The sequence below is a fragment of the Falco cherrug genome, chromosome 17 (assembly GCF_023634085.1).
Source record: "Falco cherrug isolate bFalChe1 chromosome 17, bFalChe1.pri, whole genome shotgun sequence".
NCBI classification, from domain to species: Eukaryota; Metazoa; Chordata; class Aves; order Falconiformes; family Falconidae; genus Falco; species Falco cherrug.
This window is the reverse complement of record NC_073713.1, coordinates 1,943,786-1,968,073: the sequence shown is the minus strand read 5'-3', so window position 1 is coordinate 1,968,073 and position 24,288 is coordinate 1,943,786. Positions and strand designations below refer to the sequence as shown.

At 49.6% G+C, this 24,288-nt stretch overlaps 4 protein-coding genes across 5 annotated transcripts in view; 1 reads left to right on the top strand and 3 right to left on the bottom strand.

The window, feature by feature from the left end:
- Window positions 1-211: 211 nt before the first annotated feature.
- Window positions 212-5,645, bottom strand: NKAPD1 (NKAP domain containing 1). Its single transcript, XM_055728690.1, has 5 exons — window positions 5,408-5,645; window positions 4,258-4,358; window positions 2,984-3,139; window positions 2,374-2,427; window positions 212-1,588 (listed from the first exon to the last, which is right to left on the bottom strand). Exons 1-5 carry the CDS (start codon window positions 5,474-5,476, stop codon window positions 1,066-1,068), a joined length of 903 nt encoding a protein of 300 aa, XP_055584665.1. The 5' UTR covers window positions 5,477-5,645; the 3' UTR covers window positions 212-1,065.
- A 66-nt stretch (window positions 5,646-5,711) lies between these two features.
- PIH1D2 (PIH1 domain containing 2) lies at window positions 5,712-8,177 on the top strand. The gene is made up of 4 exons (XM_055728689.1): window positions 5,712-6,074; window positions 6,472-6,717; window positions 7,274-7,539; window positions 7,656-8,177. Exons 1-4 carry the CDS (start codon window positions 5,750-5,752, stop codon window positions 7,800-7,802), a joined length of 984 nt encoding a protein of 327 aa, XP_055584664.1. The 5' UTR covers window positions 5,712-5,749; the 3' UTR covers window positions 7,803-8,177.
- A 1,213-nt stretch (window positions 8,178-9,390) lies between these two features.
- On the bottom strand, window positions 9,391-18,625 carry DLAT (dihydrolipoamide S-acetyltransferase). The gene is given in 15 exon segments (XM_055728688.1): window positions 9,391-10,859; window positions 11,668-11,804; window positions 11,966-12,128; window positions 12,404-12,519; window positions 13,076-13,183; window positions 13,278-13,370; window positions 14,141-14,208; window positions 14,440-14,602; window positions 15,119-15,309; window positions 15,683-15,809; window positions 16,939-17,095; window positions 17,210-17,334; window positions 17,640-17,741; window positions 18,302-18,421; window positions 18,423-18,625. Coding segments are annotated over 15 exon segments (1,926 nt in total). The 5' UTR covers window positions 18,549-18,625; the 3' UTR covers window positions 9,391-10,729.
- Window positions 18,626-21,106: 2,481 nt separating this feature from the next.
- Window positions 21,107-24,288, bottom strand: part of DIXDC1 (DIX domain containing 1) — a 37,808-nt gene continuing 34,626 nt past the window's right edge. For both annotated transcript variants that reach the window (XM_005440200.3, XM_005440201.3), the window contains 3 exons: window positions 24,180-24,288; window positions 23,524-23,632; window positions 21,107-22,636 (listed from right to left, as the gene is read on the bottom strand). In XM_005440200.3, the coding sequence (XP_005440257.2) occupies window positions 22,556-22,636; window positions 23,524-23,632; window positions 24,180-24,288 (299 nt within the window). In that variant the 3' untranslated portion in view covers window positions 21,107-22,555. The remainder of the gene's footprint in view (window positions 22,637-23,523; window positions 23,633-24,179) is intronic.

Here is a 24,288-nt window from a genome sequence, read left to right as displayed (position 1 = left end):
TTCCCTGATGTCTACTTTCCAATCCAGCCTCCCTTCGTTCATCTCTTCTACGCCCTCCACAGTCACCTGCTCTGACCAGGCAGAAACACTCGGCGCAGGGAGAACGCAAGGCAGAAACACTCGGCGCAGGGAGAACGCAAGGACCACCCAGACTCCTCAGGGCTGTGCTCTGTCCCCAGGCTTAAGTCCAACAAACAGTGACAAAAGCATAGAATGTTTCTGGATTCATTTATTTTGTTAAAAGGCTTGGCTGTTCAACTGCAGGGAGAATGGCCCAGGACCAATTTCTCCAGTAATACACTGGGCAGACCAGAGACAGAACACAACACCCACCAAGGCTTTTCTGTCAGAACAAAGGGTTCCCGCATCCCCCTAGAGAGAATGAAGGAAAAGGCAGACGTGATGGCCAGCCCGTGCCAGGATTTGGACGGAAGTCTAAAACAAGCAAATGCACTGGTGTCTTGTCTTCATCCTTACGGAAGGAGCCACTGCACCTTCAGCCAGAATAAGGGTATTCCCTCGTGCTCCCCTCTGTGTCCAGCTGACTGCATGCATGCCGCCACACAGGCCTGCTTTTGTTGGACGATGGGAAGAGAGTGCTACTGTAGGGTTAAATCCAGTGACATTTCCTCTGTTATCAGACTTTTTGTGTCTCCCTCTCCTATTGCAAGTCTTGGTCATTGATTTATAACCCAGAAAAGCAATCTGTTAAAACTTAATTAAAAAAAAATGGTGCAACCATGTCTGTTTTCCCCCTGCAGACAGCCTATAACATTTTTGTGTATCAGAGGTCAACCTGGTCACAGAAAAAGAATCTGAAGGTGGCAGGACTAGCTGACCTGTGAGATGGGCAACTGCTCCCCTGGTTTTCTGAATGCCAAGTCAATGAAAAGCAAGGGGGCACCTACTGCAGGCTGCCAAGGCTCAGTTTCCCCGCTGTGGGCCGGCGGGATGTATATAAACCACAGTGCTGGAACAAGTTGTACCATGGGGCAGTGTTGAAAGATATAAATACCTGCCTCTGTCCTCTACCTTATTGTTTGAGCTGCAGCCTTGACCCACCCATCAGTCCTCATCTGAGCTATCCTCTGATTTTTCATCAGCGGCCACTTTCCAGTTCTTCCTCTTGTTCCTCTTCTCCGGTACTTCGCTGTGCCTCTCTGACACAGAATCATGATGTTTCTTTCTCTTTTTTGGAGGCCGTTTCTCTTTTTTCTCCTCAGATTCACTGTCCTCAGAGCTGCTGGTGGTTGAGCTGCTTGCATGAGAAAAGTCACTCTCCTGTCCAGAAGAAGAGGTAGGTTCCCTGGCAGGCACTTTCCTGGTCTTTTTCTTGCGCTTGTGTTTCCCTTTCCGGGTGCTTGAAGCCTCCTCTTCTGAGCACTCACTCTCTCGGGAAGAATCAGATGACGTTCTCCCCTGCTCCTTTTTCTTTTTCTTTCGCTTTTTGTGAGATCGTTTTTTCTGCTTCTTCTTGTGCGATTTCTTCGGTTTTTTCCGTTTGTGTGACTCACGGGCAGTTTCCTTTCCCAGATGAGATTTCTTCTTCCCATTGATGGCCTTTTGTTCATCTCCTTCTGGCTGGTCACTGTAAAAAGAACACACCGTGACCAAAAGGAAGCAGACAGGCAGCCACATAGCAGTTGTGCCTTTTCTGTCTCAAAGTTTTAAGCAAGCCCACCAATTCATCTGGCTAGAGCAGGGAAGCAAATGCTTTGGCAGACGTGGTGGCTGCATTTTTGTTTCAAGTACTTATTAACAGCTTGGGTCCAGACCTTGCTAATTTTTTCTTTGAGCCAGAACCAAGGAGAATGTGTATTGAAAGCCACTGAGTGATGAAAACTCACTTATAACAGGTTATTTCAAACCTGTAAGCCTGACAAATACTGTCCTTGATGATTCTGTCAGGTGCCGCTTAAAAAGAATTAATTCTGTCCAAGATGTTATTTTACAGTTAAGTCTCCACTCTCCAGGATACTGCGGGAATTTATATTCTCCAAATACGGAGAAAGACAGAAAATAGAGGTACACTGTCCATGGAAAGAAGAACCTGGAGCTGGTATCTGGGAGGGTGCCTACTGAGCTGATGTGGATTCAGCCTGCTGCTCTGGCTCTATGTTGACCCAGACCTTCCAGATCCATAGCATTTTAGTAACTCAAGCTAAAGCTAAAAAAGATACAATCCCCTCCTACGACTCAGAAAATGGGAAACTACGTTAATGGACTAGCTTTTTTTCAGTGGGTATGGTGCTTTACACTCAAGACTGATGTACATTCAAAACTTAAAACTCAGTTTGTAAAATTCCTTGCACAACCTGACAAATTTCTGTCATACAGAGATTCTGGATACATGAGTAAGCCTGCTCCCCTTACCTATCTGTATCAAATTCTTCAGGGTACAACTCTTTGTAGCCACTGTGACCCCATCTGTAAGAAAGCGGAACCACCTATTAGAAACAGACAAGGTGTTTAAGGGAAAAAATAAATTCTGGAAAGACAGAACCACGGAGTGAACATGGGCTTAGACAGCAAGGAAGGGCTATCAGAACCTTCCCAACAAAGGAAGAAGCAAATATGACTGATTCGGTTGGTACTATCTAAACACATCTTACGTTCTCAGCCTCTTCCATTTCTAATTAGGGGAAACTACAACTCAGATTTCTTTAAAGTAACCCTGCAGAGCAATAACTTGAATTTCTTCAGATTTTTTTTTCAAGTTCCTTGGGCAAAGTAGTAAACACTAAGCTTAGTTGCTAAGCTTAGGGCTGAGCTTTTGCTGCTTGCTAACAGATGAACTCAAGTTAGGTGCTCTATGACACTGCAAAAGATTGTGCATGTTAAGAATTCATTCTTAAAATGGGATCAAGCATTATTTTACAGGAGTATGCACCAAAAAGAGAAGCGCACTAACTTTTTGGTACAGGACTCCAAAAAGGTGTTTCGATTACTGTTATAATGACAGAACATGAATTCCCCCACAGACCTGTCTGGCATGTTGGCTTCACATTCATACAGCTTTTTATTCCAGGATCGGGCCCTAAGGAGATCATCTTCGACTAGGTCAAGAAATTGCGAGTTCCTTGTTTTCCAGTCAGCCCTGTGGCCCTCCTCATCAAAGCCATCGCTGCGCATCCGACTGCTGCAGAAAGAGAACAGTTGTCCTTCAGCTGTCAGCTCTGATGGAGAAACTTTCTGAGCAAGGGGTTAGTCCAGCGAGAGAGCAAAAATCCAGCAAGCCTTGGATGTCCATCTATGCAAGAAGACCAGCTATCATTTCAACAGTCACCAGTAACAGCTCTCACAAAACCAGCTCAGTAGCTAACACACTGGTTTTCAAAACTTTCTACGGCCCTCAGCACACAGCAGACTCCTTGACAGAGATGCTCACAGTGCAGAATGAGGGGAAGAGGTCACCTTGCCTATCACAGCAAATGCAGTTCTCCTCTAGAACACTCTGCAGGAGCAGACTCACAATAGGCAGCGAGACGTAGGCTAGTGAAGGCAGCAAAGGGGAAACTGAGGAAGCAGAACTGACTAGAATCGCAGGTACCACAACTAAGACCCCAAATCCACAGAAAGCATCGACAATTCTGAGCGATCTCACATGCCTGTGGCTCTAGTTTTGTTTCTCACTTGAAATGCCGCACTTCCTGAGCCAAGCAGCAGCCATGGACTCAGAAGAAAGGTGTTCTCCCCTGAGATACTAAACCCACTTCCTGCAATATTCACACTTCTGAAAAGTCTTCACGGTAGTAAGCTCCACTCCCACGCCAAACCCCAACCCTCCCCTCAAACCCAGCTTGTTTTCACGTAGCTTGTGAGATCCTCAGAATGATTTAAGAGGTACCACACAAGTGGTGGGCAGTGCTGGGGTGTTGTGACAGTGCAGGACCCCACATCCTAACAGCTTTGTTTGCCACTAACAAAAACAGGGATACATTAGACTTTTCTCACAACATTCTGACATGTTACTGACGCGCTTCCTACCCGCACTGCTTCAGGGAGCCCGGCCTACCTAACGTTGTGTTTTGAAGACTATACATCTGGACGAAGAGATAAAAGGTCAGACTTAAGCACAGGTCTGATCTCTTTCCAGAGACTCATTAAGGAGAAAATAAATCTGTCTGCAGCCTGTGTAGTCTTCATGTATGGTAAACACATCATCATCACAGAATGCTCTGGAAGTATTATAAACACAAAAGGGTTCAGCAACTAAGGCGAGACAATAATTATCTCCTCCACAGCACTAAAACCCACCTGGATGTGTCTGACAGCATTCTGCTTTGCCTTTTCCAGTAAGTCTCTTCTGTCTGCTTCTCCCACTCCCTTATTTTCCACATTTCAGTCTCTTCCTGAATCTGAAAGTCACAAAAGGGAAACAAATGTCACGTTAGGGAAAATTTACAGACGCGTAGCATGTAACATCAGCTCCCAGCTCAACACTCCTGCTAACAAAATCCACAACCAGCTTTCTTACCACACTGAAACACGTCCTTTTTTCTAGCTGTAACCCAAAGGAGAACCTCTGGGTGGTGAAACCCTAACAAAGCACATAAGGATAATGGCGTAAGGATAACGGCATCGGAGATGGTGGGTTTGCCTGGTTTTGTGATCTCAGCTGTTCTGGCTGCCCTGCCTTGTAACTCACCACCATCGCAAACGTGTACTGTCGGAGAATTCAGGGCATAAATACCACCTGGAAGGACCAACCCAAAACAAGGAGTTAAGCTACAGGCTGGAAAAATACCGCCTGCAAGTGCCAAGTGGCTTAGCACAGATTTACGGTCATGGACGCTGACTGTAAAGGAATGATTTTATAAACATATGAAATAAATGAGCTGGAGCTGCTGAATGATGTCAGGAATCGGGTAAATAGTTGCTAAAGTGAACGGTGTGTAACAATCTTGCACCAACGTACTGCCTGTGTGCATTAACACAAAGTTCAAGCTCTCTGATGGCATTAGGAGTACGTACGCAGCCCAGGAAGGAGAAAAAAGCCCCCAACCCTACACCTGAAGGTTTGCTACTTTTAAAAAGTGTCATTTTGGTGGCAGGCCCGTGGGAGGGTGTTTCTCACAGGACACATTTCACAGATAAATCCACCGGCACCGTCCCCCCTGGGGAGCGGGGCTGGGGAAGGCCGGGGCGAGCTGGAAAACTGCTCCAGCGGCGGCCACGGGCTGCTCCCAGCGGGATCCCTCCCTCAGGAAAACGCCCCCCTCCCCCCACCCCGGGCCTGAGCAGGCCCCGCTCCCTGCAGCACAGCGGCCCCAGGCCCCGCACAGCCGTGCCGGCCCCCCCCGGCCCCGCGGCGGGCAGGGCGGCGGGGCAGCGCCGGGGGGGGGGGCCGCGCCGGGGGGGCCGCGCCGGGGGGGCAGAGCCGAACCCCCCCGGGCCGCGGCCGTACCTTGTTGTGCGCGCCCGTGTGCCGGATGACGTTCCGCAGCAGCACCTTCCCCACCGGCACCCGGGACATCCTCCCGCCCGCCGCGCCGCCACCGGGCTGCCCCAGGAAAGGCCGCGGCGGCCGGGCCCGCTCCGGGCCCCCGGCCTCCCCCGCCCCCCCGCGGGGCGCCTGCTGCTGCCGCCGGCGGACAGCCCCCCCCCCCGCGGCGCCACGGGCCCGGCGGGCGGCTCGGCCAGGCCGGAACGCGCGGCGGGGCCGGAACGCGGGCGGGGGGACGGGAAAGGCGGGCGGACCGGGGCGCGCGGCGCTTCCGGGGGCCGTCGCTAGGCGACCGCGGCGGCCATGGCGGGCGCGGCGCTGGGCCGGGCCGCGCAGCTCTGGGCGCTGCTGGATGAACTGGCAGAGAACGACCCCCGGGGCTACCGGCGGCTCCTGCGGCAGCAGCGCGCCGAGGCCGAGCGGCTGGGCGCCCCGGCAGAGCCCCGCCTGTGCCTGCGGGCCCGCCCGGAGCGGGGGGCGCGGGGCCGGGGGACCCAGCAGCCTGGCGCCGGCCGGAGGCCGCTGTTCATCAACGTCTGCGCCTGGCAGAGGGTCCCGGCGCCGCGGGGTCCCGGCGCCCCCACGCCTGTCAGCGCGGGGCGGCCGGCGGAGGGGGCGGCCGGCGGGGGTGTGTGGCGGCCCCGCGCAGGAGGAGGCCTGGTCTGGGGGGAGGGGCGGCGGGGCAGGGCTGCCACCGGCCGCTCAGCGGGGACCGGGAGCCCTCCCGCTCCGAGGAAACGCAAACACGGGGCCCTGAGAAGCCCCCGCGCACCGGGAGCCTCCCCAGCCGCTCGGGCTGACCGCAACCGTGTGCCCCCCAGCTGCAGAACCGGCACCGGGGGAGCCGTCACCCCTAGACGGGCAGGCAGGGTTAGCTCTCTGCCCAAAGCCGCACAGACATTTCCTTGGCACGATTGGCTCTCTGCCCAAAGCCACACAGACATCTTTGCTTTTAAATCAAGTGGTTATATAGAGCACCAGCGCGTGGTGCCACTGTTATTCTGACACGTCGCTTGCTTTTATAGACCCCTACAGCGTTATAGATGTCGCCTATAACCCAGACGTTCTTCAGAGGGCAGAAGAAAACCCAGAAAAAATGGAGCACTTGATCCATTTGACACTTAAATTTGTTGAGGAACAATGCGACCTGGTTCTTTCCCATTTGTACACCGTTGAGCCATTCAAACTGAAAGGAAGCCTGGAAGCGATGCAGCAGCGTCTGAAAGGCAGGCAGGTGCCAGCTCCGCATCCCAGTCAGAACACACAGAAGGGTACGTAGAGACCTGCTGCCGCTTTTCTCTGAGGACCAGGTAGATTCTCCAACAAACTTACTCGAGCCTCATCTCTCTAACCCCAGTTCTTGCCATGAGCATAAACCAAACTTTCTCTCTTTAGAGCCCAGAATAAGGCAGCAGCATCGATACCATACATTAATTTCACCCTGCTGGCCTATCTGCATTCATCTTTTTGTTTTACAAATACAGAACTGCACTGACACTGGAACAGCAAATTCCCTTTTTTCCTATATCCACTAGACACGGGAACTCTGCTGGGGTTTGATCCTCTGATTGCTAAGGTTTTTTTGCCCTAACCTGAGTAAAAGAGGTTGCTGCTGTAACTATTAGTCTGAGAACAGCAACTTTCAACCTGCTGGCAATAAACCCAAATCACGAGTGGAGAAACTGCCAGTAACAGTCTTCAGCTGACAAAATTGCCGATTACAATTAATCACGGTTACAATTTTCATGATGTATTTGTTAAGTGACGTAACACGGCCGATCTTAGTAACTTAAGTGATATGTGTGAAAAACTTATTTTTCTTGAAAGAACTGACGCTTGATCAGCTGCTACAAGCTACGAAAGCTGAGGACTGCAGCAATGTTCCCGTGCTGCTGGCGGAGGGAAGTGTGACGCAGCCTAAAACTCGCCTGATTGAGGAAATTGCCAGTAGTGACACACCAGAGAAGCTAAGTGCCCCTGTCTATGAAATGATCACAGTGAAGGATGCAAACAAGAAACCACTCAAAATTGAACTCAAAATTGAATTGCCTAAGGTTAGCTCGGTTTCCGAGTGTGACCTGAGAATTTCGAAGGTAAGACAGCAGAAAGAATAACCTTGTATTTTCCGTTTAGTATCCACTTCCTAGAAATGCTCACTGCTAATTCGCTCTCAGATAGTTAACAAAGTATTTTAATTTTCTTGGTTTAGGATGACATAATCATTGGAGTCCCCGAAAAATACAAATTACAACTAGACCTGCCAGAACTGGTGGATGAAGAAACAGCAACAGCAGTCTTTAACAAAGGAAAACGGGTATTGTTTATCACCATGCCAGTTGCCAAGCCAGATCTGTAAACACTGCATCCTGTCCCCTTCATGTTCACAAGTGACAAAACAAAACCCCAGAACAAAAATCCTAATTTTTAGTGGGGTGATGAGGCTGTTTTTTTCCAATTACCTTCTGATCTTCAGGGGTGAATACCTCACATGCCTTTACAAAGATGCAAGTAGAAAAATAAGCCTGTAGGAATAGTAGCACCACCGACCTTGGGGGAAAAGAATAAGTAAAGGTTGTAAACATTGAAGGAGTACTTGGATATGTTAACAGCTGTAGTAAAGAACCATAAGTGCATACATGCTTTACTATGTCATTCATTTTGCCTTAAGGTACAGCAATAACAGCTGTAAAGTCTTTCTGCTAAATAAACTGATTGTTGGATTCAGCGGTTAGAGCAGCTCTCGCATGTATTTAATGCTGGAACAACTAGTAGAGGTGTGTCACACCCAGTTCTGCAAGTTGCTGTGCAAGCTGTCACTCTTCTCTTTAGGACAATCCTTGCTGATCTTCATTGGAACAGGCTCTGTAGTCTTTTCAGTCACTGAGTATGCTTGTCCTCACTTCTTACCGGTTTAGTAATCGCTGAACGAGACCATAAAACAACAGACCTATTCTGCACTGCTCGAAACAAAAGCTCGGGAACGCTTAGTGTGAAACTAGCGACCAAACCCAGTCCTGGAGCACTTAACTAGGAGCCCGTGCCTCCATTAGCTTACTAATAACAGACAAAGTAATACAGTGCAGCACAAAACAGCTTCAAGGAATTACTAAGCATTACTAGAATTAACTGGGAAAGGGACAAATAAAACTTTAAGTGCTCTTAAGTTTATGATTGATTTGGTAGTACGTTATTGTCAGCTTCTGTGACACATTTGCACTACAACAGTGTTTCTCTACCGATACTCATTGGATCGGAAATGGAAATGAACAAATTGGGTTTGAGCTGCTGCTTTAAAATACAGGCTTAGGAAAGAACAGGAACTGCTAGTTCCCCCCTTCTTTGTTTCTAAGAAACTTAGAAGGCTGCACTGAAATCCTGTTCAGTGGCGGCAGTTGCAAGTTCAAAAGCAGTACCAAAGTCACCACCAGCGCTCCAAGCACACACACATTTTTTGAGCTGCAAGTCTTCTGGAATCTAACGGTCATTCTGAGAGTGTTTCCATAGGATAAACGAGCGAGTGGTCTTACTGCAGGAAGAAAGTGAAAGGTCTCTGTAGCCAGAATTTGAGGTTCCGGTGAACACTGTAGCAAGGAAGGCAGGAAGACTGAAGTTCACTGCTGCATGACATAAATAAAGCGTGTATTATTTTGGGACATTTGAGATGACACTTTAAGGTTAATAAGGTGAGTTCCACTATTAGACTGAAAGGCTGGAGAGCTCCAATTACTGCTACAGCAGTACAATAAGCCACACAACTGAACAGAAAAGCACTGGAACGTGGTTTAGTAGTTGTCAATTCCAAACATTTAATAGAACGTAGGTTCACCAGAGCAAGTCTGGAACCCAGGTATTTTAGATCATTAAAGAAAAACCAAAACCTTAACGCACTTTTTTTTGCTTAAGCCACGCATGAAAACCAGGTATCACAGCAACCAGACATTAAATAGTTCCCACAAAAATATTTAATTTCCACAGTATTTTCTTTCACTATCTTTAGTGAGCTTTGTAGAACTTTACAGGAGACAGTACTTAATGCAATGTACAGAATAACAGATCAGCTTTAACTTTTTCTTTCCTTTTTAAAACTTTCTCCCCCCCCTATTTAATTCTCCTGGTCACTTTGTAATTACTACACAGTCGTCCTTTTTACATTAACATTTCCATGTGGAAAGTGGAATTTCAGAACATTGAGCACTGCACCCCTTTCAGGATACAATGACTGGGGTTAACTGGACACAAGTCCAACAAACTATTGAAGCATTTTACATACAATATATACATGGGCAGCACATTCTGCAGCTTACTGAGGCCGGGACAACATAGACAATTTAGGGGAGAACCACAGTACCCATGACTAACTCAGAGCTTCCAATGTTAGAATGCCTGAAAAAAAAAAAAATATTCCAAACATTCGAGTCATCACATGATGCCCACTGATGGGATTAGTAGTGTGTCTGATTTGCCTATATTGGGTTCCAACATACAGGTTTTCTTGAACAGTCTGCAAAACAGTTACTTCCATGGCGTCATAGTCTGATATTAACTTAGCAAGAGGCATAGCAATTAAGGAGTTTCCATACAAAAAGCACACGTAAGTGAAAGTCCGTGAGAAGACGGCACGTTCCCTGTGGCATCTGAGAGCCATGACCCCACAGATATCAGTGCGCTTTCACCTTACTTTAAAGTGCACAAAAAGGATCACATAGCTGAGAAGGTCCAGACCGGTGCCAAATTCCACGAGAGATTTGGAATGCTAGCATTGGCCTTTGAGGAACTATTCCCAGGCGCTTCAGTCCCTTAGTGCATGTGTCACACTCGCCCACCCCAGCAGGAGAAAAGGATCAGGGAATTCCCCACCGACTAACTTGTACGTTTCAGTTACCATCTCATCTGAATTCCTGTGAAGAGATGTTTGTAATTCCAATTTCTGAGAACACTGAGGTCGTGCAATGGCATGGTATGCACACCCCTGCTCCCTAGTTCAGAAGCAGATGGCTGTGTGCACACTTGCCTGGATCATTTTTAAATCCAGGATCCTTAACTCTGTTTTAGAAGAGTTTGCAAGTTAACTAACTGTATAAAAATACAGTGTAGCTAGAATATTGCTCTGAAAAGCACTTTTGCAAACTTTTTCTGTACAGACTGGTAATAACATTACCAGATAATATAATACATATTTAAAATAAAAAAGGAACTCTTTTAATAAGTCTGAACACTAAAGTCTAAATAGCTTGTTTAAAATGAAACAGTGTGACCCAGGAAAATTTTGCTTGCACAGTTAAATTATAGCAGCATGGTTACTGGCTTTTCAAGGAAACTCTTGAATTCGGCAAGCCACTGTGCTCCAACTGCTCCATCTACAACACGATGGTCACAGCTGAGTGTAACGGACATCACGCTGGCCACATCAAAGCTGAAAGAAAGAAAAATAAATAAATTAGAGGTTAACACAATCCTCTGCAAGTCAGTGCCACTAACAAAGCAAAAAAGCTTTTGTCAGCGAACCAGCAACAGCAGTTGGTGCCTGGGAACAGATGTTTCTCCCTGTGGACTTCTAAAAAAGATTACAGTGGAGAGCAGATCGTAATTCATTCCTTTCCTAAAATTAAGAAACACATTTGCATGTTCCCTTTATGCCAGGAAGCTCATCTTTCTTTGTGTCACGAACAGCTCCACATGATCAAAGAAAAAGAGACCCTTTACCCAGTAACCGCGTCTCCCACGCGTCAGTGACTGATACCAAGGACTGTTAACGAGTTTCAATAATCCTAAATGTTCTCCTGGGTCTACTGCACTCCAAGCAAGGTGATAATTACACACAGGACAGGTGAATTATAATCCATCCCTTACGTTTTCCTTAAATGCAAATTTAAGCAAGCTGTTCAAGAGGAACACGGTGCCTAAACTCTCTGGATCCCGGACTCTTTCCCACAGCTTAACTCTACCCCTCAAAGAAAGAAACGGCCTTTCCTTAACTTGCAAAGAAATTGCAAGAATAAACGTACGGCAGATCATTCACCAGTCACCGCGTTCTCTTTAACGCCTGTGTGACTTTTTTATACGAGATCTCACTGTACTTCTTCCGAAGGTACTGGAAGCAGTATATTGACAATATTGGGGTTTTTTTTAAGGATAATCTAATGGAAGTGTTAGAAAACCAGCCATTATTTCAAAGCCTGATTTCAGAAGCTTAGAATACGCAGAATCAGCTGAATACTTACCCTTTCTCGTTATCAGCTGGCACTAGCCTTTTCTCTGAAGAACCGACTGCAAGGATGCAGGCTTGAGGTGGATTGATGATGGCAGAGAAATTCTTAATCCCATACATTCCTAAATTGGAAATTGTGAAAGTGCCGCCCTACGAGAAAAACACATTCACAGTCAAGTTCACAAAAGCTGGTTTGTGTGGAATATTAAGGAACATGACTAAACCATCACAAAACAGGCTCTGCTCGTTCTGCACAGGGCTTCTGAACAGAACTCACGGCTGCGATGTTTACAGCAATCCCAGATGCTCACCTGGAATTCGTGAGGCTGAAGTTTACCTTCTCGGGCTTTAGTTGCCAGAGAAACCACATCCTTACTAATGGAGGCCAGGCCCTTTATGTGTGCGTTAAACACAATAGGGGTTATGAGCCCCGCAGGAGTACTAACTGCGACGCTAACGTCCACTACGTGATTTCTGCAAGACACAAAGGAAATGCCAGTCGCTCTAGCAAGATAACACGGATAAAAAAAATTCAGAACTGTTCAGACAACTCTAAATCAATTTTGCAAGTTATTTCACCTTGCAAACTAGCCTCAGACTCAAAGTTCATTCACTTTCACTGAAGCCCCTCAACCTTTGCGTTATACCTGTTCCCCTCCCTCAAAATCTCAGCAGAAGGTCTGCTATTTTGTCATAAACTCTCTAGTGAACAAAGAAAGTTTCTGGCTTCGACCGTACCATAAACTTACTGCCTAATAACTGTGTCCATCCATGAAGAATTTGCCTCAGGCACCTTCAAGCATGCCAGAGCAGCAGCTTTAATTATGAAGTCATTGACAGAAAGCTTGATGTTATCTGCGACCTCCTGCAGAGAACGAGATTTAGAGACATCAGTTTCTCTGTTATAAATCACCTCAATTAACTCGGTTAGTCACCGCCACGCAGCCTGGTTTAGAGAAAATGTTAGAAAGCAATCACACTACTTGTAAGCGTTAGCATTTGAAGCGCCAAGATAATGTAGGAGGTGAAGACATCTTCATAATTTAGAGAAGATACAATGGTTTTTAATGTCTGGTTTTCCCCAAACTTGACTTAGAATTATTATTTTGCTTAAATTTTCTACCCCTTTTACCCTTTTGCCTTATATTCCAGCTGGAAGAACTGAACACCACCAAGCAGAGCACAAAGCGGCCCCCTTAGGGAAGTCCGAAACCCCTGCACAGCACCTGGGTAAAAGGTCTCATTCTGGCACAAGGCAGTCCAGAGCCGACCCACACAGGTGGAAAAGGCACTGAAAAGACTTTTTTTTTTATCTTACCCCCCAAGCCAAAATGCCATATTGCCAAAAGCAGGGTGGGCAAACCTGCGAGAGGCTGTGGCTTTCCCCCCCTCTACACTCTCACCATGCCTAGATGCTTCACCTGATTGAGTTCTTTCCTTAGCACCAGTACTTCTCCCATGTTTATATCGACAGAAAGGTAGTAGTGAGGTATCGTTTGTTTAGACTGCATCAACCGCTGAGCAATGACCTGTGGGTATACAACAGAAGCGATGAAAAGAAATCCGTCTGGAAAATTTGTGACTGCCAATAGTGACCTTGGCAAGGAATAAAAATCTTCTTACCCTCCGAATGTTGCTGATGGGGATATCTGTGAAGGTCCCCACTGGCGCTGCTGCAACTGCAGCAGCTGCAGGAACTGCCTCTAGGGGTGGAGCCTGCAATCAGAGGAGGACATAACTCACAGCACTACCCAAATATCAACTGTACAGAGTAAATCAGTACGTGGGGCAAAGCCCTGAGGCTACATGGTCTCTGGCTTAAGAGCAGCAGATATTTCTGCTCTCTAGCCTCACCTCTCCAGCACCCACTGGGTTCTTTGTAAGTCCTATATTTGATTATTCAACGTAGTACTTGGGTGGCTTGGAAATGCAACACTGATATACGTTGCTGTGAAGCTCCCAGCACAGTAAACCCTGCCGGGTGGCTGGTTTCTGTACAGCAGAGAGGTATGTATGCAGCAGGGCGCTCCCCAGCCGAACTCAGCCGCGTTCCTTCCAGCAGTACACAAAGCAACACTTCCATCACCTCAGGTAACAGGCGAGCAATGGTATATGAACAGATTTGTGGCAACAATGACACAGGCTGCTGGTTGGTCTCTGCCTTTGGCTCTAATCGCCTCTTTCCAGCCCCGTTACATCAGCTGGGACTGGCCTTACCTCCGTCCATAACAACGTAGCAACCAAATGAAGGGTTGGGAGTGCGTAATTTTTTTTTTTCCTTGGTGACACACCAAAGGAAAAAGAAAGGAAACTTCATCAGTGTCTGTGACAGGTTAAGCTTTACAACTTAACAGTCATCACAGCCCACACGGCATCATGACCCTTCCAGTCCAGCAGTAACGGTTCCACACGGTAACTGCGCTTCTACAGAGCATTTCCACCGCTATCGTAAAATATCCATTCTTACAGATCTCAGCCCTACTCACTGGAGCAACCTTTGGTGGCACAAATGACTCCACGTCTTTCTTTGTGATTCTGCCATCTGGTCCAGTACCTGAAAGGGTCAAAGAAAAACGCAAGAGGATTTCAATTATTTGCAACAGGGTGTTGCTTCTAAAGCTACCGGTTTTATTCAGCGCAGAGATGTCACTGAACACAGCCTCTGGTGAGGACAGCTGCGCAGTCAGAATGTTCCTGACAGGGAGGGAAGGGAAGAGGAGGCACGTATGTACCTGGAGGGACAGACACGTGGTAGCGAGAGCAAGGAAGCGGATAGGCAGCCTACCTTTCACTTGGGCAAGGTCGATTCCTTTTTCTGCTGCCATTTTCTTTGCCAGGGGACTAACCAGGATCCTTCCTTTCCGGGGAGGTGGCCCAGCTGTGGGGGCTGCTGGAGGGGAAGGAACGGCAGGCTGGGGAGGAGGAGCAGCAGCAGGAGTTGCCACCACCTTAACAGAATAATCACAGCCATTAGCTTCAGGATCATTCAGCAAAAGCTTTGAAGGTATAATAAGAGAACAGGTCATCTAATCACCAGTCGAGACAATAGCAAAAATAGTCACTAATCTGAAAGAATTTTCAGATTCAGAGAAGTTTCCCAGTGCCAGAAATTAAATCAGAAACTTGCCGGGAAGAAGGCCAACTAAATTGCTGAACTATACACCAAAAGAGGTGAAACAAGTAACTTTTGCTCCCAGTTTTTGAGGATGAGTCATTAGAACTGGCACAAGCAACGGGCTGGAGAAGAGATCGCAATGAATGACTACCTGCTCCAGTTTTTGGAGGGCAAACTAGCGATCACTTCTTACGTGCCCTATCGCCAACACGCGTTAGCCTGGCATTCACAGAATCACACACGTTACTGTTGGAGCCAGAGCTGCACACTGTCAAACCAGCAGAGCAGCTCAGATCAGACCTCTTAACGGTCCCCAAAACTCCTCTCCCACTCTAAGAACAGCCCTTACTAGTGGAGGAGGAGGAGGAGGAGCAGCCGGTGCCTTCATGTCAGTTACTGCAGTGGCTTGGTAGTCAGCAAAGGCTGGAATATCGGACTCTTTCTCCACAATGATGCAGAGAGCTGTTCCTAATGGCACGTCTCTTGTTCCTTCAGGCACCAAAATTTTTGCCAAGTAGCCTTCCTCCTGCACTTCAAAGCCTGTAAGGAAAAGGAACAAAACTGGTTTGGTGCCTGATGCAGCCAAAGAGTTGCTCTACATGCTGCTCCTAAAGACTTTGGTAGCTAAAGCCCTGTCCTGTATTTAGGAGACAAGAGGATCCTCTTCGGTGGAACTAGTAGGGAAGCATCTCCATGCACCGTACATCACTAAGAAGAACTGGTGATGAAATAAGAACGTTTTAGGAGCTCCAATGTTTAGCCCTCCAGTGGAATGAGAAGTTAACAAAACAAGTCAAAACAAAAGCCCTGCAGCTTCGCGTCCGCAGCAGCTAGAACAGCTGGCACAGGGGCTACTCTGGATTCCCCCCTTTTAAGGGCACATCATCACTTCTTGCCTTTGGAGCTGACTCACCTATTGTGGCTTTATCTGTCTCAATTTCTGCCAGTAAGTCTCCCTCGTTCAGTTTCTCCCCAACCTTCTTCTCCCATCTCTGCACTGTGCCCATTGTCATGGTAGGTGACAGGGCAGGGAGAGTGACCTGTGGAGCCAGAGGATACAAGAGAATCAGATTCTGGTAATCCAAAAGGATTTTAACTCCTGACTAAATGACGCCAACCTAAAGGAGCAGCCAGCCTTTAGTGCACCCCTAGATCCGGCTCTGTTACAGCAAAGCACAGTGCTGCCCCATATTGCTAGTTTGGATGCTTTTATCAAGGCCTAAGCAAGAAAGCAAGCAAAAGCAAAGAGCAAGAAATCTATGTATCAAAATAATTATCACACTGGGAGCGTCTTGCAGCTGCTCTCTGGAAGGCTAAAAGGAAGACTGAAGCAAGTCACTTTGTAACAAACAGGTCTGGCCCCTTTAAAAGCTATACGGACTCGTCTCCCGACAAGCAAAGATGCTGTAGGTTTCACGTGCATATAGCCCTGCAACAGATACAGCACGTCTGAGCTTCAGAGCACAACTGGACAGGGAAGGCAAGCGGTAGGAATAAGCAAGTTTAGTATCTAAATCACAAGCCTGATTAAGAAGCATTTAGTTAATTCTTTGTTCAATTACAGATTTTGCATAACATCTCAGACAAATCAGTTCCCACATGCATCGTCTGTGGAATGAGGTTTAGTACTTCAAATTTCCTTTTTCAAAGGAATGTCACACAAATACCCTGCTACAAAGTGCTCAAATACAACAGTGGACGTACACTTCAGTATTTAAGCAAGATAAAGATCATTCACAAAGACAAATCAAGTCACCCACAACCACACCTGGTGTATTCATTAGGGTATCACGGACTCCAATTCTGCTCCGAGATGTGCGCAGGGCCATCAGAGCTTATTCACACTTAGCACAAGGTCTTTTTACACCAGAACTGTCCAAATAATGCAAGTGTAGTGCGTTTTTCTAGACTACATAGCAATCCTGGAGAGACAAGCCTCTCCTCTGCTAGCAGCTGGAATACTAAAACAGTATTTTGCAAAAAACATTCTGGGAGCTCCCCAAAGACCTGCTTTAAGCATGCAACAGTTCAAGTGGCACACGCTCCTGCAATTATAGCTAACAACTTCCTGCTCCAGACAGCACCTGTGACAAAACACACCGGAGCCAGCAAGGCCAGAGACAGAAAAAGCGCGCAAGAAGCCTCAGATCATCAGCAGTGCTCCCCTACCTGCATATGGGGAGGGTAAGAGCTGCCCGGAGCCTGAGGAGAAGGCTGAGCTGGTGGCGAGGGAGCTGCAGCTGGAGGGGGAGGCACTGAGGCTGCAGGGGGGGCAGATGCTGCAGAATCCAGAGTATAATTTTTAAAGGCATCGACATGTTCAGGCCTAGAAGAAAACAGAGAACCGCAAAACCAGATGTTTGTCTCTACGCTTTTCACACAAGGCACCCAAGGGGCCTCAAGAGAGACGATTCAACACAAGGGTTAGCAATATACATACTTTTCGACTGTGATACATATTATGGCCCCAATAGGAACATCTCTTGTTCCTTCTGGCACCAGGATCTTGGCCAAGTAGCATTCCTCCACGCTCTCAAAGCCGACTGTTGCTTTGTCTGTCTCCACCTTTGAGAGAGAACGGGGCTTGGTTATGGCAACGGCAAAGAAGAGTTAGGTCGGAGCCTTCCCAAAAAACCACCCCGTGGCACCAGCTCCAGGAAAGCACGCTCGGACAGGCCAAGCGCAGCTCCTGCTCAGGAGGAGGGAAGGCAGCAGCCAGCTTTGAGGCTGTGACTGTAGCCACCCGCTCCCAGCACCGACTGGTGGGATCTGTTATCCCGAAGCCAAGATCCACGTTCAAGTGAGGGCACCAGGGACGGAGCCTGGGACACACACGCGGCTCAGCAGAAGCGCAGCGCGCCGCGGGGTACCTCTGCGATGAGCTCCCCTTCGCCGATCTTGTCACCTTCCTTCTTCTCCCAGCGCGCGATGGTGCCCATCTGCATCGTGGGGGACAGGGCGGGCAAGGCCACCTGCCAGGAGGGACAGCGGTGGTACAGACTGGAGCGCCCCGACCGCGGGGCAGAGGGACGGGGGGCACGAAGGAGAGCCCGGCTGTGGCCCCGCCGCAGGGCACGGCTGCTCCCAAGGGAAACCAGGAGCTGCCCGGGGACGGGAGGAACGGCGGGGGGCGGGGGGGCAGGGGACAAGGCTGAGATGGAGGGGGTGGCACAGGGGCCTGGCGCAGGGGGGTGGCAGGAGCCTGAGGACAGGGAGAGCCGGGCGGGGGTGGGTGGGTGAAGAACTGTGGTTCCCGGAGCGGGGAGCTGAGCTGCCCGGCGGGGGGGGAGGGCAAGGCCCGAAGGGAGAAAGCGGGGGGGAGGGGGCAGGGGCACCAGGGCGGCGGGAGCACCGGGAGTAGGGGGGCACCAGGGGCGGGGGCACCAGGGGCGCGGGGACCCGGGAGAAGGGGGGGTCCGGGAGCACTGGGGGCGCAGGGACCCGGGAGTAGGGGGGCACCGGGAGTAGGGGGGCACCGGGGTACCAGGGACAGCCCGGCCGCCTCGCACGGGGCGCGGGTGGGGGCTCTCACCTTCTGGTGCGCTGGGAGGCTGCAGCGGCGGCAGGGGACGAGGCGGGGCCAGGCCGGAGGCTGCAGGACCCCGCCGGGCCGGTGCGCGGGGCCGCCCCACGCCAGGCCGCGGCCCAGCGGCAGGGCCCCGGCCCCCCCCCGCCGCGCCGCGCCCGGCCCCGGCGGTCCCGAGCGCCCGGCAGCCCCGCGCCAGGCCGGGCGCTCCCACCGCGCCCCGGGCCACGCGTCGCGCCAACACCCGCCACATGCTGGAGCCGGAGCCGCGGCCCCGCCGCCGCCGCCGCTCGGTGACCTCCTCCGTCCGGGCACGGCGCCGCACCGCCCGCACGACGCTGCCGCAAAGCGCGCCGCGCTGCCGTAAAGCGCGCTGCCGGCGGGGCGGCCTGGCGGGGGCGGTAGGCTGGGGGTGGCGGCCGGGCCCGGGAGGTTCCGCAGGGGCTGCCGCTAGCGGGCCGGTCCCGGGGAGGGCACACGCGTGTCGCTGACCGCGCAGGCCGCACCCCGCGGTACCGGGAGGTGGGCCGCCCCCCCCCAGCCCCCGGCCCTCAGCTCCCGCTGCGGGTTTAGCGCCGAGCTATGGCGGGGCCCTGCCGGACCCGCAGCTGGAGCCGCCGGTGGCTCGGTTTTGTGTCATTCGGGCCAATTTTAACCGTAAATGTTGCTCGTTCCCGCAGCCGGCCCTTCAGGGCGCGTGGGCCAGCCCGCTGGAGGCTCAGGAAACACACACTTTCCTGAAACGTTATGAAAAAGCGATGGAGAAAACTTGGAGAAAACCTTTTCCAAGCCCAGTGCCAGGCCAGCCGTAAGCACTTGAGTGATTGATGTGCCGCGTCCCTGTCTGCGCCTCCTCGCTTTCCAAACCCCCTTTTATTGAGAACCGCTTGGCTTGCCCAGCCTGGTTTGCCTGCTTGAGGCGTACAGGTAAAGCTTTGCTTCCCTAGAGGGTGTAGAATACCCGTCCTTTCTAAATGATGAACGCAAACGTCAGAGTTTCTATGAAAATATAATTTTTACATATAGCATGTACGTTGTTACATGAGCAAGTTACAGGTATAGGAATGGGAAGGTTGGACGGAAATAAACAGGTTCAAAACCGTGAAAAAACACAAGTCCCGGGTATGATACGAAGAGCACGTCTCCACAATAAATCCACTGAATTCAGCGTTACAGCTGTGCCAAACTGGTTTAAAAGCCACTTCTCTGTCGCAGCACTCTCAAAACGAGCCAACTGCACATTAGCCACATCAGCCAACCCACCACCCCTGAAGCCAGCCCACAGCTGTACATTATCAATGTTAGTTAACCTCTCTTCATTCCTTTATTAATTCTTCTACAATTCCCGCCCTTTTTTCTTTTTTTTTTTCTTTTCCTTCTTAACATTTCATACCTTATGTATTTAAAAATCATCACAACCTTTGCACAAATAAACTTTTCATACAGTCCAGATAACTTGTCCCTGAACTCGTACACATATTCCTTCTTCACTTTTATCTTGGGCTTTTCAGCTTCTGGGGGCTGGTCACCTTTCTTCTCATTTGTTTTCTTGACACTTCTCTTATCAGAGAGAAACATCTGGCCAATGGTTTTCCCACCTGATACCTCTTATCCCCGTGCCCAATATTCCTTACCTCCTGCCGGCCCCTTTCTGTCCATCACACAAAGGTAAGAAGTCTGAAGGCGGCTGCAGCGTTGACAGAGAAATAAAGCTGAACCCAAAGCGAGCATGGACACAGCTTACCTGAGCAGCAGCGCTTCAGCTTCGGTGACAGCGATTCCAGCGTCCCTGTCACAGAGGGGAGCAGCCCAGAGGAACCCAAGAACGGAGCGCTGCCATCAGCTCTGTCTCGGGGGACATGTTTTGTCCTAGCTTACACGCGACGTTAGCACGGGTGAAAGGTCCGTGCCCGCCAGCCCTGGGGAGCAAGCCGCCTGTCCAGTCCTACTCCTTCTGGAGTACCGCCCGTTGCCACTCTGGAGAGCGTGTGTTTCCTTACAGGGCTGTCCCTGGTGCTCTGGTGGCAGTAAGCTATTACATGTGACCATCGTTAGTGACCTGAACTGATCTAAGGACAACGGGCCCTCTCCTCTATCAGCTAACAACTGATTTCTTCGTGAGAACACTGGATGGCTACGGGCAAGGCTGGACTGAAGGCTCATCCGTGAGAAGCTCTGATCACACGAACAGCCTCCTGGGCCTTCAGCACTCCAAACCCAAACTGCTCGTCTTTGAGAGGGACGTGGAACTGGCAACCACAGACCATGAAAACTGTCTTCATTTTCTCCATAGAATTCTAGCCTGGGTGCATGGCTCTTGCTGGAATAAAGCTGATGAGTAAAACCCAAAGAAAGAAACACTTGAGAAAAATGAGCAATTCAAATATGAATTGCTTTTGTGTAACAACCCCATGCTCTCTTTACCAACCCACTAGAGATCATGCAGAGAAACTTTCCAGGGAGGAAGAGTTTCTTTTCCAAAAGCAGTGTACTCCCCCCTCTGCAGCCCACTGATGACCTTGTTCATTGATGAACTTCCCTACTGCTGCCTGCAGGGACAAAGTCACCATAAATTGTCCAGAACGGGAGGTGTGTTGTGTCGTGCCAATGTGGCACAGAGCCACAGAAAAGCCTTGACCTACTTCCTGGACAGTGAAGCAGGGAGAAAATAAATAGTATTGTTGCTGCCTATTAAAGCTGGCAAAAACATAAAACCTGGTAGGAACTAGTTGGATTTCCATAGTAAAAGTTATCAGCCCAGTGTTGTGTTAACAGGAGACGATACAAAACATGTCAGCATCCACTAGAAAATGAGTGAAACACAGTATAATGCGTGCAGAAATATCCAGAAAGCACTTGCACTAGTATAAAAATATCCACAGTCCTCAGACAAATGTAAACTGGTACAAAATAATTCCAAGAACAGGAACATGTTTACAAAAGGACATGTCAATATAAAACAGTAAAACCACGTTCACCCTCTCCCAGCCTCATGCACAGCACAGACACACAGGTAGCCCACGGAAGGGCCACAGGTACCAAGAACGAGCAGAGCCTTGACTTGCCATTTGACCTTCTAGGTCAACGGTGCCTGCTGCACACCACAGCCCGCGCTCTGGACGTACAGCCGACTGGCAGCAGAAGGGCCGAGACAGGCAATGCAGAAGCAAGCAAACAAACAAACAAACAAAAAAAACCAAACCAAGAAGAGAAACACAGCCCCATGGATTTTAGGGCTTGTTCTTTCCCAAGCAGTCGTTTGTTTCCTGATCCTTCAGGCACACCGTGGAACTGATGGGGTTTATCCTACCGGTGTGGATAAGTGTTCGATGGCCTGGGCAACGAGCGGACAGCAGCACACAGCGATGCCTGTGCATGGGAGGTGACAAACTGTCTGCCTTGCTGAGAGAGAGCAGGAGTGTGGGGAAAGAGGCTCAACGAGGAGAGGGGTTGGAAATACCTCAGGGAAGCAGCTGATTCTAGCTCCCTCGCAAATGAAGTCCTTCAGCAAACAAGCAAGCACCAAGATCCCGCAGTCCCCATGGCAACAAAGCAAGCACAGAGGGCCTCGGAAGTGAGTACAGCTTTGGAGAGCAACTGGGAAAAGCAGGGCTAGGAAATGGAAGCCTGAGTCCAGGAGAAAGGGAGCTTTGCCAAGCTGGTGATCTTTGCTTTAGACCACACGTAAAGCCTCCAGAAGACTGTCTTCCCTCCCTGCGTCAGATTTCTATGCTGTCAGTCTGGAACATCCAGAAAGTTCACTCTCGCTCCTGCAGCACGTGCAAGTCCAGGCCCAAAGCTGGTCAAACCTTCCGCTCACACAATCTAGCAGCAGCGGCTTCTGACCCCTGAAGGCAAAGCTTCACGTTTTTGCCATCAGTGCAGGGGTACCGAATACCGCGGACCAGAAACCCAACCTGGAACGCCCAGATCACAGTCTGCAGCGCGTCACAGGAATGGAGATGCAGCGGGAGGGAGCAACGCATCATTAAGGCCTTCAGGGTTTAGCTGGCCGGACAAAACAAGGTGTTTCTTTCCCACAGACCTGTCATTTCAGTCTCGGAACGCTGTCTGTGTTTGGGCATGTAAAGTCAGATGCCAGCATCTACGCACGCAACATGCATTACCCATTGTTTGCAGAGAAGCCCTCTGTTTTGGCAGCTTGAATTGGACTCCTTCCAGCACACAGGCTTTTTTGGTCATTCTTTGAGCTCAGCAGCCAGTTACAGGTTTCCATAGTGACAGGACTTAAAAGCTTGATTAATTCTCCCCATGGTCTTCTTCCACCCAGGCCACAATTTTCCCCTCCCAACCAGGAATGATGTCATCATCATGGAATACCTACAAAAAAGGGAGTCCAGTCACGTCTGGAGCCTGGACACCACTCTGCTACAGCGTGAGGAGCAGGAGAGGCAGGCAGTGAGTCACGGCTCCTTGCTCAGATTTCACTACACAGCCCAGAGAACACGCACCTCATCCATCATTCACGTGTCTGAGTAATCTTTAGGTAAAACACAGATCAGGCCCCTTTAACCAGTAACCGTCAAGATGATTATTGGCACTGTTTTGAGAGGAAACGTGCCTTTTCTGATCCTGACTACACTCCAGCTGTTTCTGCAGAACAGCTACTTAAGTCAGCCGGCTGTTCCCAGAGAGGGTGACGCTTTGCACTTGTCTTAATTTGTGAAGCAGGAACTATCCCAATAACCTTTAATGAATCCAACCCACACCAACGCCAGCCCCGGCACAAACAGGGCTGTAATGCAGCACACAAAGGAAAAGGTGCCACAAACACAGTTATCGCTGAAAAACCTTTAAAAGAAAGCGGAATGTTTTTTGAATAAACCACATTTGCCTAAAGTGTGTCTCATTGCAACAGGTTTTATAACGCCACCTGAAGGGCCAGAAGCGTAGCCTGGGCTTTGCCCAGGGTCCCCTGAGCAATGCTGGGTCACAGCAGCCCTTTGCCAACAGCCAGCTCTTTGCCCAAGGGGCTCTGCAATCCCCAGGCAATTTTGATCACATTCATGTAATTGCTCCAGCTGGGGAGGAAAACTTCCCATTTTAGCACTTTACAAGAGAAGCTGAATCTGCAGTTGTGAAAACAGACAGTCTGTTCAGGCGCAAGTTCAAAGACTTCATTAGTTTGGAAGAGAGGTGACCACGGTCTGCAGGGCTGTGTGGTAACACTGAACCCAAAGCAGCCGAGAGCTAAATCCCACACTTACCTCCTCCTTGACAGTGCCAAACTCTGGATCCAGGGCTTTGAAGTGGTACCGGTGGGCTCCTTCACGATCGATAGCTACCTTAAAATCCTTCAGAGTCACTTCCCCTAACCTGCAAGGGAAGAGTTTGGCACTATCCCACGGTACACCGTCACCAGACTTAGCTCAAGTGCTACTACAAGGGTCACAGCACCAGTCTAGCTCAGCATGTGGCACCTTGGCTGCAGGGACACAAAAAGCGTGCACCTGCCGGGACACCCATCAACCCCAAGGTCCTCTTCAGAGGACGAATTGCCTCCCGATTCATTAAGAACCACCTCACAAAGCCTTCTTCACCTTCTCTTTTGCACTGATAACCGTCGTTTTGGCAGGAGCATCCTGCACGGCATGCCACAACAGAACTGCTTGGCTGCTTGCTCTTGCTCTCAGAAGTCAATACAGGAAAAAAAAAAAAATCTCTTGGGGCTCTAAAACAAGTGCATCAGCTAGGGGACTGCTTTGGGCAATTTTCCCCAGACAATGGTACGAAGTCCAATGCCCGAATTCCTGCACAGCGAACCTGTGCTAGTTGTGCCCGTACCCAGAGGAGGTCAGACTGATGCTTTAAGGGAAACCAGCACCTCCTACATCAGGGTCAGCAAGGCCAAGCCAGACCTCACCTCTTTGGTATGTTGACCATGAAAGGCGTGAGGGAGCGGTCAGTGAAGTACAACACTTTGGTGCAGGCACTGGTGCTCATCACGGGTGTGCTGTGAGAATGAGGCAGTT